Source organism: Oreochromis niloticus, linkage group LG23 (assembly GCF_001858045.2).
Source record: "Oreochromis niloticus isolate F11D_XX linkage group LG23, O_niloticus_UMD_NMBU, whole genome shotgun sequence".
NCBI classification, from domain to species: Eukaryota; Metazoa; Chordata; class Actinopteri; order Cichliformes; family Cichlidae; genus Oreochromis; species Oreochromis niloticus.
Window position 1 is genome coordinate 24066791 of NC_031986.2, and position 18224 is coordinate 24085014.

The following is an 18224-nucleotide window of genomic DNA, read 5'->3' on the forward strand; positions in this document are numbered from 1 at the left end:
GCCTGCAGGTATTTATGGACCTTCAGCTGTGGTCAGGAGTTTCAACTCATCATGGCCATGAATCCAATGGTAATTTTATGCTTTTAATGATTTCCTTGAACTGTATGGGTTTTTTTTTTTTATATGATTGTACAGCATACACCTTTAATGATTTCAAAAACCAAGAAGTTTCAATTTATTTTGGATTTTCTCTAATTCACACATGGTCAGAAGTTTACATACAGCCTCAAATATGAACATACATGTCCATTAATATCTGGTTAAATTTTTAGCAGTTGCACCTACGGCATCAGTTTCATAATCCTAAATCACCTCGTTCTTGAGTGACCATCCAAAAACCTTGGTGTTTATGCTGTCCGCCTGCCCAGCAGGGTGACAATAATAACAATATTTTATCAGCCTTTTACAATGACGGGTAATAAAATCTATTTAAAAGCATAAAAAAAGGGAAGAATTTTCCTACAATTGTCCTTTAAATCTGTTAATATTTAGTTGAAAATTTGCTCTTTATTAGACACCTGTGACCAAGATTAAACATCAAATAGATTAGATTAGATTAGACGTCAAATGAATTCGTAGAAAACTGGACCTGGATAAAAAACACAAATAAATGTTGTAATAAAGACAATAGAGAAAAGAAGTCTGATAGTTTATTTCAAGTTCTGCGAAATCTATCACAGGTGAAAGAGAACCAAACATGTAAATATATACAGTCATACACAGGGAAATAAAACAGAATATAAATACTGTGTAGCATGAAAGGAAACTAACCAACTAAAAAAACCAAACTGGAGCCATGCACTGTAAGTCGTTTGAATGGAAAACAAGCTTGAAGCGTATTTACAGCATCATTAAAAGGTTTTCTTCTCGTCTTCAGAAGCAGTGAATCATAGTGTTAGTACAGGTTAGTATTGGACAGAACAACCAGGTGTATTGCAAGAAATCTTTCCCCAAAGGCACTCAATCAGGAAATCAAAATGATGTTCTCAAATCTTAATTTCGAGTTGACTACATTTAACGATTCCTGTGACACACCCATGCAGACGCAGTTTCAAGTTAAACTGTAGCTTGAAATAAAGGGAACTGAGTTTTAGTTGCCAAAACTGTAGCCTAAACTGCAGCAGGCTTAACACCGGATCACCACCACTGGACTAGACACGCTATGGAGGACTTCGACATTCAGTTCAGAGGGAAACGCTGATCAGATTCTCACAGCTGAGAAGAGTGACAACGGCCACTGGTACAGTACATTTAACAGTCCAAGTAATGTGTCGGAAGAGATTCAGTAAGGCCTGGAAACATCCTTCACTTTTAAAGACATTCTGGGAAATGTTGCTTTTTACTGAGAGTCAGACGTATGTGCAGAAATGTTAAGAAGGAAGGGTGCAGAAATAAAAACTGGGACCCTCAAGAGAGGGTGGGTATTTCATTTTGGAAGAACAGAAAGCATTTTTATTTCTACATGCATCCGACAACACGCTACCTCTGAAGATGTAAACACAGATTCCATATTGGCTTCACTTTTCAGCCCCAGAGGTTGGAAGTAAAACTAATGCTGAAACTGAAACTGTGCTACAGGCAGTGTCCCCATAGACTCCTATGGTAAAATGTCCAAATTTATAGCAGAAGTAAACATCTTCACAGCCTGCTACAAAAACAGTTTTGGTCAGAGCAAGAGCTGCAAAGTTTCGTAGGTATTGTAATTTTATAAAAACCAAACTGACAGACAAAGCCTGATTTCACTGAGAAATTCCACTAAAGTAGAGACCATGCTACACTGGGATCACCTGTGTCACATGTATTAAGGCGTGGCCTATCTGCTTGATAGCCAGATGGTGTGTCACAGGCAGCTATATGTTTTAGCTGTCTGGTAGACTTCACCTCAGCTTATTGGAGTTCCTAAACTGGACCTCTGGCTTGAGATGATTACTATATTTGGATAAGAAATAGAATCACATCATCAGCATGTAGTGGCAGTTTGTGCTCAGTCCCTTTTGGAGCATTTTAATGCAGTTATCTGACACATGATATGCATTGTGTTGCTGTGATTAGCTGTCCAAGAAGTTTTAGTTTTAAGGAATCAAATTGTAGGATTTTATTTGGATGTTCCTTAGCACTGTCTACTATTGTATGTTAGGTAGTAAAAATTTAGTTAAATTAAGCTAAATGCTTAAAAAAATCAGATAAAGTTCTGACAGTCTTGTAAATATTTAAAGTTAAGCTTGTAATGATGGATGATCTGTAATGTTCGGATCCCCACGCAAGCCTCTGCAATCTCATCTGACTCTCAGCAAGAAAACAAATGCACTTTTCTGGAAATGTCGGATTATTTCTCATCTTCTGGCCCCTCTGGAGTGTTTGTTTGGACTCACTCAGTGTGCGTGATGGGCGGAGTTCAGCACCAGGAAAGTGCAATCAGTCAATCAATCAGTATTAAAAATTTCAGTCATTTTTCCATCGTCGTCGTTTCACCTACACTTCCTGCTGAGATAAAGTACATACACCAGAGTGGTTAGGCGCGTTTGTTAGTATTATAATAAGCAGCAGTAAGGTTTAATTATAGGTGCACTTATTCGAAAATGACACTTTTTTACACTGACCGGCGAGAGCGTCTCAAAGGAGGACCTAAATGGGAATCTACAGTGTTTCCACAAGGAAATCCCAGCTGGATTTCTTGAAGTTTATTGCTAATGTCCACTCTGTTTCTTTTTTTACCACTGGCACTTCACCATTCAGCAGTTCAGCATTGTCGCGCTCATGTAGGAGCATCTAATGATTCAGATGATCAATCTTTCCCACAGGTTTGGCATTCACATTTTAAAGGTCGAAAAAGTGACTTACATTCGATTTGGGAGCCGCTGATGCAGAGAACCTTCATCAGCACGGCCGCTAATACTATTTCTGAGATATTTAGGCCTCTATTTTGACCTTCAGATTGAGCTTTAATATATATATTACAGTATTTTGGAATGAAACTCCCCTAATCACAGTAGTCTAAACTTGACAGCAGTCATCAAAACTAATAAACTCCCAGTTTAACCCAAGCTGGGCCGTTCAATTCACAGGAGAGAGCAACACTGCTGTCATTACAGTGGTTTTAATTAGGAGCTGATTGACCTTTTAGTTTTTGACAGCCATTAAAAAACCCACCATAGCTGAAAAAAAATTAAACTTATGTGACACTCATCAGCTCGATTTTGCATTTAAAACTCAATAAAAGACAATTTAATCTTTTTTGTTCTTTATATCAGTCTCATATTTACGGAGGACGATGAGAAGATCTCCTTCTCACTAGCTTTCTACCTTTGGCCTGAAAAACAAAATCATATATCTGTATTTAATTATTGTCTCCTTTTGGTCACAAAATGTGCAGTTCTTTTATTAACATTTACAAAGTGAGCTCAGTCTTTACGTTGTGTAACATAAATTAGATGATGGTGAGGATATTTACAGTCCAGATGAGTGAATGACCAAAGCAATCACCAAAAATATGTTTTCTTTGGAATTTTTCTTATTGTGGTCCCCAGTCTGTCAAGCTAACGGTCATTTTTTACATTTTTTTATAAATAAATACTTCTTTTTTTTTTTTTAAATGAGAAGCTCGATTAGTGTTATACTTGGAATTAGTGATAATATTTAAATGTTTGTGTGTAATTGGAAAGTATTGCTTTAAGTGTCTCGGTTCTTATATCTACTTTTATGAAAGTATGTATTTAAAGTTCTACAGGGGAAAAGAAGAAAAGCTCTCCTTAAATTTAGGCTCAACCACGAGCCCAAAAAAGTGTTGGACAGACTATCCATCCATCCATGTTCTACAGTTGTGTGCAAAATTTACTTCCTATCACAACTTAAAAGAAATCTTTGTCTTTCAATAAATCTGCCTGTTTTGTTCACATCAGCAGAAATGCTACAGAGAAATCTACACGTGTTTAGGTCAGTATTTTGTGCTGCTGAGTTATCTTTGCAGAAATCCATAATGAAAGCTTAAATGAAGTCACATTTTATGCTGATAACTGGAATGCATATTTAAACATAAATATTGATAATTTAATGATGATTTAAAGACTAATTACACTATGTTTCAAACTTTTTCTAACAATTAGAAATTAAGTCTAATGCAGTATTTTAACAGCTTGTTTCTCTAACAGAAAAAAGAGTGTTTATTTCATTGCAATATATTAAAACCATCTTAAAAAACACAATATTTATATAAATAAAAGTCAGCATTACATTTCAAAACTTCCTAAACTAAAGTTAAGATTACTTAAATCCTACAATCAGCTCTTCAACATGCTTCTGTGAGCTGCTTCATCAGCTGAAATTTACCCTGCTGCTGCTAAAGCTTTTATTGTGAAAGTCACGTATACAAAGAAGTGCTGTTCACGCGCGTGTAGGACAAATCTAATTTCCAACACTGAATATTAAATCTGTGCAGAGTGGTCTGTCTCTTTAAAACCTCCACCTCATCTCCAATAGCTCATTTAGACAGCTAACTAAAGCAAACCTGTGATTTCAAAATAACTCTCACTCACATCTAAGTCTAGTTCTTCACATTTAAAAACACGGCCGTTTCAATTTGACATTTTTTTCCAATTCAGGTAGAAAACTGTGATCTGTGAGGTGAAATATTTAGCCTTGACTATTAAATGGAAATCTAACTGATGAGTGCCACAAAAACAGAAATAATTTGTTCCTTCTTTTTCACACCTTAAAAAATGACTTTAAAATATAAACACTGCTGTTTTCTGCTGGTTCTCCGGCCCAGAACAATAAAACTTTGCTGATTTGTAGTGCTTAAAATCATTGGCCAGCCAAATGATCAATCACTGTAAACTGAGACGAGCTTCACATCTTTTGAAATGGATTATTCCAGGACTGAGTGCAACCCCGTCGATTCTCCCGTCGCACTCACAGAGGCATGAGCCCATTTTCAAAATAAAAGCTCGCGTTGATCTTCAGATTATCTGTGGGATTCAGCCTTTTAAAGACTGTAGTGCCACTTTCTGTAACAACTCATTCAAATGTTAAAAACTGGAAAACGTCCCACCGATGAGGCAGTAGTTCACGAAGGAGACTCGCGCTCACTCAAAGCTCTTTACATTCAATAAAAGGTTTGATGTGTCAAAGCAAAACAGTGTCCAGGAAGTGGATTAAAGGTACTAAAAAGGAATAAAAATACTGGCAGAAGGAGGAAGCTACACTGCAAAAACTCTCCTCTTCAGGTCCTTCATGGTTCCAGGATCTACTCGGCTTCAAACTGCACCTCACATCCAGGAGATTAAAGATGACGACGATGATGATGAGATGAGGAAGAGGAGATCTTGGTTTCAGGCACACGGCCTCTAAAAATTGATCATTTCCATACTGGAAGATGGAAGATGAAGTCTTAAGGCTAATGCATCTAGTGGTGAATCTTCATGAAACATCTCAAAAGCCAGGGTCACCCTACCTCCAAAAAACGAGCTGAACTTTATGGATGATGGGAAGATGGACATGAAACTGGAGCCATGACAGCATGAGCTCCTCAGGGACTTCAGCTCCATCAGCAGCTGAAGGAATGAGATGGAAGATGGTTTGGGAAACAGAAGCTGGTCAAGAAGATGAGGTGCCAGGCACCTGGTCCTACAAAGAAACTGATGATGATCCCACTGGTGGTGACGTCGCCCCTCAGGTCGATCACCGGCTGATGGAATGAAACAGTTTATAAGCGTGTCTGCGAGGATGGAAGCTGCAGGAGTTAGTAGGAGGAGATGTCGGAGGAGCTGCTGCTGTTGCTGGTGGAGGTCTGCGCCCGCTTGATGTACAGGTTCAGCAGCTTCATCTGCAGGAGGAAAACAGCGGCGCGGTCAGAGGACTCCAAGAGCTCTGCAGATAATCTAAAGCTCACTGCTCTTTAAACACTATACTAAAGTTAAGTTATTGTAACAAAACTTTATTTATATAACAACATTCAAACAGGTAAACACAGATTAGGTTAGTTCACAATTAAGAAAAAAACACTGGGAAATTTAAACAGAGAAGAAAAAATTGGAAATTTATGAGAAGATTTTTGATACATTTATGAGAAAGATTTACAAAGGAAACATTTGGCAAATTTACTAGAAAAAATTGTCAAAATTATGAAAAAAGAGCAAATATCTGGCAAAAATTGAATATTATTAAGAAAAAATTTAAAAATTCAAAACTTTTGGCAAACTTACGAGAAAAAAGTTTACTCACAAAAATAGTGAATTAAAAGAGGGGAAAAAACGGGCAAACTGCACGATTGCAAATGCACTTTCACTGTACTTTTAAAGACTTTTATTATTTCTGCGGTGAATCGTCTCTACGTGTAGGATGCCGTTTCAGCTGTGGTCTGAAATACCTTGCTGCCGGTCAGCTGAGCCAGGTAAGGCTTCAGCTCCTCTCCAATCACAGAGTAGATGGCCACCAGGCAGAAGACGCTGGCCTTCCTCACGCTGCTCTCAGTGTTGTCGTAGCCCTGAAACAGCAGAAGTAGAAGAAGAAGAGACTGATTTCAACACAACTGAAATAAAAAAGAGTTTATCTCACCAATTAACAGATGACTGTGTGAATACATTTCTGGGATAAAGCTGATCATACAGCAGAGGAAATTAAAAAGATATTTCAATATGTGTCTAAATTCAGTCTTTTCAGGTACAGCATGAACTCAGATACACACGAGTGCTACTGACACTAGTTTTATTTCAGTATAAAGAACTGTCTAAAGGCAGTTTGGGTCTAATCGTGTGCTGCATGGCTATCTTACTTGTACAAGTCTCTGGATTTTAACCAAATCTTATTCTTGCGTTTGTAATAACACAGTTTAACCATTTTTAAGTGTTTTCGTTTACTCAAACATTAAATACATTTCAGTTCACACATCCTGCATACTGGAGTCCAAATGCTGGACACATGTCCGTAACATGAGCTAATCTTGCGTGTTTATGAGCAGTTAAAGTATCTACAAATTTAAAAAATGAAAAACCTGCAGGAGTCCGGGTATGATGTCGGGCAGCAGCTGGTGCAGCGGCTCTCTGGTGATGCGTTCGATGGCCCTCGTCTGCATCTTGATGGCGGCCAGGTTGATGGGGTAGTCGGCTGTCTGCACGATGGGGCAGAGCACCTTGATGCACTGCTCGGGGTGGATGGAGCCCGCCAGCGTGGAGGCCGCCTCCTCGGCCGCCCGCACCACCTTCAAAAGAAGAAAAGAGCGCCATGAGGGGTCAGAATCACAGGAAGACCGGAGGAGTGGCCTCTGGTTTCTTTTTCATCCTCACCTCCTTGTGCGAGTCTTTGTGGGCCTCCAGCATCTTCATGATGGTGAGCTCGGCGTAGTTCTTGAAGCGGGCGGGCTGGTTCCTCAGAATCTCCTTTAGGACTCGCAGGGCGAGTGCCCGGATCGTGTGCTGGGACAGTGAGAGGAAACGAGTCACTCACAGGACATTTACAGCAGTGGAAAAAAAATCAAAAACAGCGGAAGCCTCGTGTCCTCACGTCTTTGTCTCCCAGCGTTTCGAGCAGGAGCAGCAGCATGGTCTTAAAGTGCTCCTCCCACACCACCAAGCTGTCCTCCCGGGCCACCTTCAGCATCTCCAGCAGGGTCCCCCGGCGCTCCTCAGGGCCCCGCTCCCCTGCCTGGCCCTGGGAGAGTTCCTTCAGCAGCTCTCCGACCAGCTCCAGCTGCTCAGCAGCCCCGGCTGTAGGTGGAGGGGAAAGAGGTAGTTTTTAAAAAAAGTGAGAACAAAGATCAAATAAATAATTTGTTCACCTCTGAGGTTTTCTGATGAGTTTACCTGGGAAACTTTTGGGGTTCAGGATCTTGTTTTCCACACTTTCCTGCCGGCGGCCTGCAGAGTGGAACGGGAAAGACAGAAAAATTGAATCTTTACTGACGCAGCAGGACACACACTCCTGCACAGCCTTCGTCCTAAGGTCCCACCTTCTCGCAGCTGCTCCACAGCGTCCTCATACAGCGCCTCCTTCAGCGTAGCTTTATCCATCGTACTGATGCCGTCTGTGTAGTTGTATGGGTTGTACTCTCTGAAGCGCGGCCCGGCGAAGGATCGAGGAGACGGCGTGTTCAGCAGAGAGGTCTTGTTGTCCAGGGCAGTGCGCCCACCCTCCACCGCATCACCGCTGGGACGAGGTTCGGAGTCCGAGGACGCCCCGCCTCCAGTCTAAGATTCAGTGACAGCAGAGCAGATGAGTTATTCTGGAGTCTTTACTCCAAGATAAAATAATCTGTATTTGAATATTTTTAACAGTTATTTCAGTTATCTGCCATCTGGTTCCTCCGTGTAACTCCTCACCATAACGCCATCCTTCTTGCCGTCCCGCCTCAGCGGTTCCACCAGGTCCTCCTGGCTGCGGAAGCTGAAGTTCTGGATGGCCTCGGTGACACCGCGCAGCGAGCTGTAGATCTCCTCGGAGTTCAGGTTCTCGCTGTCGTACTCCAGCATGCTGCAGCACGAGACAAGTCCAATGGACATTTTAGACAGGGTTTAGGCAACATCGTCAGGGTATCATCACTTAAAGGGAGAGTTCATTGCTAAATCAGATTCACATGTTTTTCCTCTGGTCTGTAGAGCGTGTTATCCATATTTACCTGGAGCTATAGAGGCGTCGGCTCCAAGCACCAAAAACACATTTGGAAAACTCAGCAGTAATAACTTCAGACCTGTTTGGGTTTTTTTTGTTTTTTAAATCCCCAAACACATAGGTACTTTCATCCATTAGATCATGTTTATCCAGGATCTTCAAAACAAGATTTGCTTGTATGGAATTGGAATTTAATGTTATAAATATTTTTCTTTCTCTACAAACTAATAGTTTGCAATAGCTTTGTATTCTCCCCATTTTACTTTGGCGGTCAGTTAAGCCACTCGAGCTGAAATGACTGAAGAAAACTGCTGTTTAGATCAGACTGTCCTGTGTTACTTTTTGTTTGTCTTGTAATAAATTTCTTAAGAAAAACTTTAAAGTTGCAGTTTGTAAAAAACGCACCACTAGATGTCAGTAGACTGCAGCAACTGAGTTCTGTTTTCTTACCCCTCACATGTTTAGTGCATAATTCTAGCTACAGTGGCCACTGTAGGACAAACAGCTCTGTCTGCTGATCATCTGTAGTGAGTGTAGGCTGTCAGTCCGCTGTTTACCTCAGCTGTCGATATGTGTCCACATCTATTAACTCTGGGGGAGGGCAAAAAACTTTGTGAAAGTAGTCCGATACGAGTCGATATAAAGGACATGTTAAACTCGTCTCTGTCTACTGTTTGTGCAGCAGTTAGCTGCTGCTAGTAAAACTTTCTTTGAAGTGGAGCGTTAATGTTAACGCTCTCTGGCAGGTGTAAATGCCAGAGAGGCCGAAAAAGACGACTGGAAAGTTACTGAGGGCTTGTGTCTGTTTACAAGAGATGAGAACCTCGATCAGCGCAGGAAACATGTGGAAACAGTCGATTAAATCAGAGGATCACTGCCCGCATAACTGCTTCTAGAAGGACATTTAATCACCAATATATCCAAAGCATCAAAACAGTGTAGATGAATAAACAGCACCACAGGTCAGAGGAAGAACGTGTGCCTCTGTCTTTGAGGTGGACTGTCCCTCTAAGAGACTGGTGGAAGTACAGAGGCTCTTCTTCTTAACAGCACCTATGATCCCTTTAATGTCAGCAACATGAAGCAGCTCCACTTTCATCTTGAAGATTGTGAATGACGACTGAGGGCATTTTCCTTGACATGGATCAAACACAATAGCATCTGCGTGCCAAACAAATTAGTCAAATCTTGTACCAAGGGGTGGTTTGTCCATGACCAGGAAACAGGAAGTACACAGCCGTGCATGTTGACGAACGCACGCAGACAGATGAGAGACAGAAGGAAAGCCACCTTTCAGTCACCATGACGACAAAAAGAAAAACAGACACACGAAGCTGATGGAGGCACCGAGGCAGCAGAGGTGACGACAGACTGACGGAAGCTCGAGGTTTCACAGAGAACTCCAAAATATCTTTAAAAGTAAGCTTAGAAATCCATTCATCACTACAGAGACAGAGCCAACTGTTAAACTGTGAAACCCCGTACAAAGGAGGGAGGAGGGGAGGGGAGGAAGAAGGGTTACCTGGGTGAGTAAGCTCGCCGCAGGGCCTTGAGGGAGGAGTGGGCAGTGGGTGGAGGAAGAGGGGAGGGGAAGGGTGGAGGAGGGAACTTGGAGAGGCCGTCTGCGCTCCAACCCCACAGCCGACTGCGACCAGCCGGGGAGGAAGAGGTGGAGGAGGAGCCCGGAGAGAAGAAGAGATGTGAAAAGAGTGGAAGATAAGGAGAAGCAGTGCTCTCAGTCCGAGTTAGTACAGGCGGAGGGATCATTAGTATGACAGTTGTGAGGAAACCTGCTGATTGGCTGAGAGGAGAAAAAGTCTAAAATCACACGAAGCTTCAGGAAGAGACGCACAGAGCCGAACATGAGCCTAAAATTCTGACGTTCACTTAAAACAACGCATCAACCTGCAAGTTTAGACTTTGAGCTTTGGCTCGGATTTTGAGCTCTTCAATGGCTCCACAGTGGAGTGGTTAACATCTAAACTCTGTGGTGACCCCTCAGTGCAGCTTTACATTCCTCTGTTAACGAGCGAACAAAGAGAAGACACGGGGAAATACGCCCACTGCGTTATAACCTGAGCTTCAAAATAAAAGTCTGGATGATTGCGGAAATGAAGGATGAACTGCTGAAGCCAGAATTTTATCGGTGTGGATAAAATTATACACAGGAAACGTGGTTTGAATCCTCGGTGTGGCGATGGCGGGGCCGTTTCTGTACCTGGGGGAAAGGCCGCCGTGGGAGCAGTTGGTGGGGGAGGTCAGCGGGCTGCTGCGGCTGCTGGGCTGTCGCGGAGGCGTCCGACCTGCCGAGTTACTGGGAGACGCCTGCGGATCCATGAAACACAAGTGTCTGGATTTAATGTGAGAACATTTGGAAAGCCACAGCTGTGATGATGTAAGGATAAGAGGAACAGCACTCATACAGAAACTACTATATTTATCAAAACAAGTGAGTTTGTGCATCTATGCAACACAAACAACAAAAAAAGCCTAAAACTCATCTTTAAAATGATTATTTTGTGTTTGAGTTAAAGGAAAGTCCTGAAGTGTGTTACGATATTAGTTATCAAGGTCAGGTTACGATGATTTATCAATATATTCTGGTATGGATCAATAAATAAAGGAATAAGACCTCCTGGAGTGTGTGTGTGTGTGTGTGTGTGTGTGTGTGTGTGTGTGTGTGTGTTACCATGCTGATGCCACTGTTGGCACTGGCGTTCCTCAGGTGGTTGTGCAGCAGCTTTGTTGTCCCGTCCTGGAAGGTTTTGGGCAGCGCACCCAGCAGCATGGTGAACTCCGGAGTGTTCAGCTCAAAGAGGGCGATCAACACCACCTGGGCCGCCTGCACACACACAAAAAAAACATGTTACACATCACTTTACTGACATTTAATGACTGTCACTGCACTGATTTTGGCACTGAACATGAAGAAAAGCTTTCTCTCTGTTATAAAAGACAGCCAGAAGTAAATTAACCTGTTTGAAATAAAAACAAAATATTGTTTTGTAGCATTTTAGTGCAACAGTCAGCCACACTGAAGAACCATGCAGACAAGAATGATACTAGATAATGCTGTAGTTCAAAATAAAAGCTTCCTGTTAGTCACAGGAATTTTACATGATGCTTTAGTTTCACTTCTTCCAAAATAAAAGCATCTAGCCATTTACTGCATGACTGCATACTTCGTTGTTGTGGGACTTTTAAAGTAAAAGTCCCCAGTTAATTTTAGAAAATTAACAGGATGTTCAGACTTTCAGAATAAAAGCCTTCAATTTCATGCACAAGTTTATCAGCATGCTTTAATGCCCAGACCTTTTTTTGTTTTTTAAGTAAACCTGTTTACCTCCAACCTTTCAACAGTTAGTAACAGACAAATTCCAGCAGTAACAAAAACCGTACCACAATTTCTCCACAAATTGAGACAGAGTGCTTTCAAAGATTAAATCCTCCCACAGAGAAATCAACTGAGTAAACATGGCTTCAGTCGTGTTTACTTATTATAATCCTAGCTTCCACTTTAAAGTTGACCTCCTGTGCCCCATATTTTAACTCTGGGCTTTGCATGATTTACAGTTCAAAAAATTCTTTGTTTATTTTATTCTAGTTTGTCCACAATTAAGCCAGCTTTTTTCTGATTGGCTGCCCTTTGCAAACTCAAGGTTTGAACAGCAGGTGGATGGAGCTTCTGATAAAAAAAAACAGAGTTTGGAGCAATTTGACCTTTAGGCTCACAGGGATTATTTGGACAAGGACCGAGATTCTCTGAAACTTTGACCATTTTAATTGGAAGAGGAAAAAATATAACACGAAAAATAAAAGTAATAGTTCTGTTAACATGCAGCATGTCAATTGAACTTGTTAAGCAAAAGCTAAAGGAAGCATTTATCACTCAGTTTCCTTTCAAATGATTCGAATGTTTCATGTTTTACTGTAAAGGTTAAAGTTCAGATTCATGCCTGATAATAAGAGAAACATCACAGTGGTCGGCAGAGTTAGTCTTAAAGCTGCACTCAGCAGCAGCATCTCATGCACACACCTCAGGTACACGGATACCTGTCCACCTTTTTCACTGTTTGCCAGCAGTTAGTGCTGAAAAGCATTCACATAACCCGCTCACACTCTCAGGTTAATGTCCTCTGTACGCGGGCCTGAACAAACACGCTCACAGCAGCTTCCCGCTTCTTTGTGACCGGGTTAGACGAGGTTATTCACGCTGCGCATGCTCACTGGTAGAGGATCTACCTGCTTGCACCTCTCCTCCAGGTTGCCCTCCCCGGGCAGAGAGGCCACGGTGCTGGGTCGGCCTGAGAAATCCTCCCCCGCCCAGTTATGAAGGGTCTAAGGGTGAGTTGGGTGGAGGAAGGACGATTAAGGGGGAAAAATTTAAGACATGAAACAAAACAAAAAAACAGAACAAAACAACTGAAAATATAAAAGAATGAAACATTTAGAGGAATTTAAAGGGATGAAAAGGGGGGAGTGTTTTAAGGAAGACGGAGGCTGACATGCCCTCCTACCTTGCGGACATCGGAGCTCTTGGGCTCGGTGGTCCAGGTGATGATGCGGGAAACGGCGAGGCGTGTCTCGCTGGAGTTGACAAAGTCGGCCGGGTCCATCTGCCTGGCCAGAGCCTCGATGTAGCGCAGGATGGCCACCTTCACCTTCAGGTTGGGCGTCTGCGTCTGATCCACGATGAAGCGCATCAGGATGTTGAACTGCTGCTCGTATGGGAAGGACTCCCTGCATGGAGGCGGGAAGGAGAGAAAAACATCGTCAGAACACAAGACGACGTTACACCCTCTTTTTTATTGACAACAGCTGCTCTTGCTTCAGTGAGTTCACACAACACACTTTATATTATATTACCACATATTCTAAAGTAATTTATAAGCTTTTTTTAAAAACATTTACTGCAAAATATCTCCTGTGCTCCACCTGCAGTACCAAATTAAATAACAGGAATACTTTCCCCTTTACTAAAACTGTGACTCGTTGCTCTTTTGTGTTATTTCCTGCACAGACAGCGAGCCAGAGGAAAGTCCCATTAATTACTTTAAATCCAGTTTGGTTGATTGGAGTTTAATTTGCTGCAGGATAGAAACATACAGGACTTTTCTTTAATGATGAAAAGGTTTCAGTCTTAACCTCGTGACATCCAGAGCCTTCTGGACTTTGGCCTGGACGGAGCCCAGCAGGTCGGCGCCCATCTTCTTCAGCAGCTGTGTGAGCAGGACGAAGAGCCAGTCCAACAGGTCGTCCCTGTGCAGCACGATGAAGTCCACCAGAGTCTCCAGGAACATGCTGAAGACCTGTCACAGAGTCAGGGGTGATGATGAGGAGGAGACGTTTGAGTGTTTGTCTGCACATGTTGGTCTGAGACGAGTACACACGCAGTGAAATATGACAGCAGACAGTTATCATGTGAGTGAGAGCAAACACTTACTCTCTGGTGTTTGTTAGAGTCCGCAGCAGCGAGGAGGCATGCAACAAGAAAACACACACTGTTAGTTTGTCCTGCTGTTAGTGACGACACGAGAGCAGTGAAATCAGCCACGACGCTCATGTCCCAGCTTCACAGTCACAACAAACTCCCAAGTTTACCCCCTCCGGCTCTCACTGTCCCCGCTCTCTCCTCAGAAGGTGTGAACTGCTGCTTTCTGACGTCGGCTTTCACTTTTAATAAGAGTGCGTGTGAAACATGCTGCCGTCTCACCTTGCTGTGAGGGTCCGCAAACATCCTGGTGAAGATCTCACAAAGCCTCTTCAGCTCCACACGACTGAAACAACAGGCACGGTTATTTTGTTGTCCTTGTTGACAACAGACAGCTTTTATGTGCAGACAGAGTAAAGAAACAGGAGAAATTACAGTTCTTTACTTTACTGTAGCTTCATTAGATAAACTTGACTTTGGGAGGAAGAGAAAATAGTGAGGTGAGAAGCACACTCATTTTCTCATATCCTTTTTTGTTTGCTTTTTTTTTTAAACCAGAGGAATCGCCCCCTGCTGGTCATAAAGGTCATAAATAAAAAAAGACCAGGGGTCATGAGAAACTTGTATCTAGTGATGGGTGTGGCTTTTTAGACTCAGAATACACCTCCATCACTATATACAGTGTATAGCTACAACAGAGTGAGTGGCTGGAGAGCACCTCCTGAACCGCACACAGTGCATTTCCAGTAGCTGAAACAGATCTGAACAGAAGTAAGAGTGTGCTGAAAACACAGCCTCTGGATCTCAGCCTGGACTGACCACTAACATCTCTCTGCTTTAACCTTTCTCCTGACTGTCAGCATCAAGGTACAAGGTTGATTAGAAGTCTACAAAGACTACAAGGTTAAAAGGTTTCTTTTATTAAATCCTTCTTTAACAAAACTCCTGACATTAAACTCATAACCCAGCATGTTTCCTTACGATTAAACCTTATCCACCGCCCCTTTTACCTCAACCAATCAGTGACTTCTAGACATGTAAGCTCCACCGCAAAAGTCCTCAAACCTTCAGAGGTGGAGCTTTTCAGACCTGTTTTCCACCGTTGGCACACCCACCTGAGCATCCTCTGGCTCTTGAGCAGGTTCTGCAGTCCCAGCAGTCCCTCCTTCCTCTCGGACCAGTTGGCGCTGGCACAGTGGTTCAGCACCTCCGCCACGTCCTCCGTCTGGCGCAGGTAGTGCGGCGCCACGCCGCCGTTACGTGAGCTGTAGGAGCGCTCAGAGCAGGCGCTGGAGGCGTCGCTGTTGGCGTCGTCGTCTGAGTACATCCCCGGCGACTCGAACCGCCGCCTCACTGGCCTCCGCTACATCAGAGAGGAGATGAGAGAGGCTAAGTGTAAAGACGAGACTTCACAGGGTAAATGTACAGCTGTCAGAAGAAGTAGCATGCAGCTACACAGGCAGACTCATGGATGCTTCTGGTGTCATCACATGAGATGGATGAGGTTACTTTGGTGTTTTTTCCCTCTCTCTTGTGAGTCCATATCAACATGTTGCTTTTAATGGAGCGATAAGCAACTTTTACCAAGCTAAAACAACTTGAAATAAAGCAAATCACTGCATCCATGTTTAAAACGTGAAAGTCAGTGTGCACAGCTCATGCTCTGCATGCAGTGACAGGTGAGATCTACCTGTACCTTACTCCTCGAGTCTCCTAAGAGCTGAAATGTACAAAGTCCAGAGAGAAAGAGCAGAGAGGGCATTAACACAGAGCTGAAAGAGCTGCGACAACATCTTTGATTCAAACTTGTATTCACATTAAGGCAAAAACAGTTTTCTGTTCTCACCAGAGCATCGGCGACCGCAGCCTCGACCTCGGTGCCCGTGTTGAGGATCCTCATGGCATTGACTGAGGCAGAGATCCGAGCCTGATGGGACAGCCGGTCTGATGGGAGGAGGTCAGAGGAGGAGAAGCAGTTTGATTACAGAGGATTTAAAATCCACCGGCGCACCTCAATATTAAACAGAAACATCTCCTTCATGTAGAACTGACGATCAATAACAGTGACGTGAGTCTTGGTCCCGTTTTTGTGAATTCAGACAATTTAATGAGCTAAAATTACATGAGAAGAATGTGTGTCATTAACCTGTGCAGGTTGCAAATTTTTAAGTAACTGCTTTAAACCAGACCAAACCCACAGTGATGAGAAGAGAGGCTGTTTGAATGTAATATAATATAACACAAGTCCAGATCTGAGCAGCGAGCAGCCTGTTTAATCAACTCAAATACAAAGAAATGCAAAACACAAGCAGAGCTCCAGAAGTAAAAACCAGCAGCGCTCGATAAAAAATGTAAAAATAACAAACTCCATAAACTGCATGAGAGAAATAAACTTCATGATGCTCAGCAAAAAAAACACCAAACTGAAGGAGAAGCAAAACTTTATCTTCAATATTCACAAGCGTGAACTCCTGTTTCCTGTAGCCGTTTCATAGCAACAGGTAGGAGGGGTGTAACGATTCGCCTGATCTATAGTCAGGTTAATTACAAAACATACCGGCAAGTATTTGTTTTTATCACAGACATGATCAGCTGATAATGAATTAAGTATTCCCAGTTTTCTCTTTACCTGAAGCATCTTTAGCTTTCACCAGGCTAACAGCCCACTGACAGCCCAACTCATAATGATGAGTTTAATAAACAAAAACGAGGAACTTTGTCAGAAAATCTTGACTGTTTTGTGAGTATGTTGTACTCTGGCACAGAGTATTCCACCTTAAAGCTGAACCTGCTTATATTTATCTGACAGATTTACCGGGTGGAGGCAGGAGACTGCGGATGTTTGCACCCTGATTCAGAACCGTTACACCCCTGGTAGCGATAAACATGACAAAGGCAGCTATGACTGTAAGGACCAGGCCAGACTGGGTTTAGTACCGCCCCCTGTAGGTGAATGAGATGTACTGCTTTACGTGCACCAGAGTGGGAAACTTCACTTAAGCATCTTTAAGGTTTATCTGTGGCTGGAGGCTGCATCTGATTGCTCTGTAAAGGTTTCCAACATCTGACTGATTATTGATTACTTCCCACTCTGACCACAGGAGGCAGAGTCGACTTTGGCCATGCAGGGTGAGGCAGGAAGCTTTGAGCCGCTTTTGTTTTCGTTATCTGTTTAAATCTGCTCCACTGGTCACCTGAGTAGCACTCTGCAGAGGACAGGGCGCTGGTGGAACGGGAGTGACGGCGGGACGCTGAAGGAGGACGCAAATTTAAGAAGAGACCAGGAGTGAGGATGTTATTTTACAGAGGAACTTAAAAGACAACAATTAACTGCACTTTAAAGGATTACCAGCAGATACAACCTGGACAATTAGACAGAGAGCATGCAGATAAAAAAGCAGGAAAAGTAAGGATTTAGTCAGACAGACGTCTGAGATCGTCTCAGCCTTCAGTCTTTGGTACCATACTCACCCAGGGGGGAGAAGCCCCGCGCCGGGCTGGTGTCGCGGCTGCTCTCGCGACTGGTTTCGCGGCTGCAGCCCTGACTCATGCTTGGTCGAGGGATGCGACTCCGGGCTGCAGAGGCGGACACACAGACAGACAGACAGAGAGCGGTGCAGGGAGGAGAGGTTAGGCAGACATGACACACCTGAAGCCCAGCAGAGACGGTTAGTGAGTCAGGCAGGAGAGCGAGACAGAGACAGAGAGGGGGGAGGCAGCAGGTGTTAGCACCAGGAAGAGGAACCAGGAAGATCTGTCGCCTCCAGTCCAGCGTGCAGGTCGACTCACACACAAGGAGTCCGATCTGTCGATTCTGACCGGCTTTACTGTTTCAGACAGCATCATATTTATACCAAGTTCTCAGATTTTTACTTTCAGTAATTCTTTTTCCACTTTTTAACTTGAACTCCTTCACAAACACTCCAAAACCTGTTTTAAAAAAAAGGCTTTCATTTATAAATGTGTCTGTCTTCCCTCCCATACCCGTGCCTGATCTGGTGGGGCTTGTCTCTCGGCTGCAGCCCTGGCTGCGGTGACCTCGAGGTCTGCTCTTGTCGGTCAGGCTGGTGGAGGTGCTACCCGTGGCGGCGGTGGTGGCACCGGTGCCCATGGTGGGCCTGGGGATCCGGCCATAGGTGGAGCTCAGCAGCCGCCCGGGAGAGCCTGACCGACTCCCAGCTGAAGCATAGGA

The 18224-nt window shown here is 43.3% G+C and overlaps 1 protein-coding gene across 27 annotated transcripts in view; it reads right to left on the reverse strand.

Moving 5' to 3' along the window:
* Window positions 1-637: 637 nt before the first annotated feature.
* LOC100690062 (CLIP-associating protein 1-A) overlaps window positions 638-18224 on the reverse strand; it is a 52189-nt gene continuing 34602 nt past the window's right edge. For 4 of the 27 annotated variants that reach the window (XM_019351540.2, XM_019351537.2, XM_019351557.2 and 1 more), the window contains 22 exons: window positions 18017-18211; window positions 17504-17608; window positions 17227-17283; window positions 15879-15976; window positions 15723-15752; window positions 15148-15395; window positions 14315-14378; window positions 14045-14047; window positions 13747-13910; window positions 13119-13341; window positions 12844-12939; window positions 11291-11443; window positions 10820-10926; window positions 10124-10246; window positions 8313-8463; window positions 7943-8180; window positions 7797-7850; window positions 7498-7700; window positions 7281-7409; window positions 6989-7195; window positions 6365-6481; window positions 638-5821 (listed from right to left, as the gene is read on the reverse strand). In XM_019351540.2, the coding sequence (XP_019207085.1) occupies window positions 5738-5821; window positions 6365-6481; window positions 6989-7195; window positions 7281-7409; window positions 7498-7700; window positions 7797-7850; window positions 7943-8180; window positions 8313-8463; window positions 10124-10246; window positions 10820-10926; window positions 11291-11443; window positions 12844-12939; window positions 13119-13341; window positions 13747-13910; window positions 14045-14047; window positions 14315-14378; window positions 15148-15395; window positions 15723-15752; window positions 15879-15976; window positions 17227-17283; window positions 17504-17608; window positions 18017-18211 (2849 nt within the window). In that variant the 3' untranslated portion in view covers window positions 638-5737. The remainder of the gene's footprint in view (window positions 5822-6364; window positions 6482-6988; window positions 7196-7280; window positions 7410-7497; window positions 7701-7796; window positions 7851-7942; window positions 8181-8312; window positions 8464-10123; window positions 10247-10819; window positions 10927-11290; window positions 11444-12843; window positions 12940-13118; window positions 13342-13746; window positions 13911-14044; window positions 14048-14314; window positions 14379-15147; window positions 15396-15722; window positions 15753-15878; window positions 15977-17226; window positions 17284-17503; window positions 17609-18016; window positions 18212-18224) is intronic. The other 23 variants (XM_013277215.3, XM_019351550.2, XM_019351554.2 and 20 more) reach the window with 20 other exon arrangements.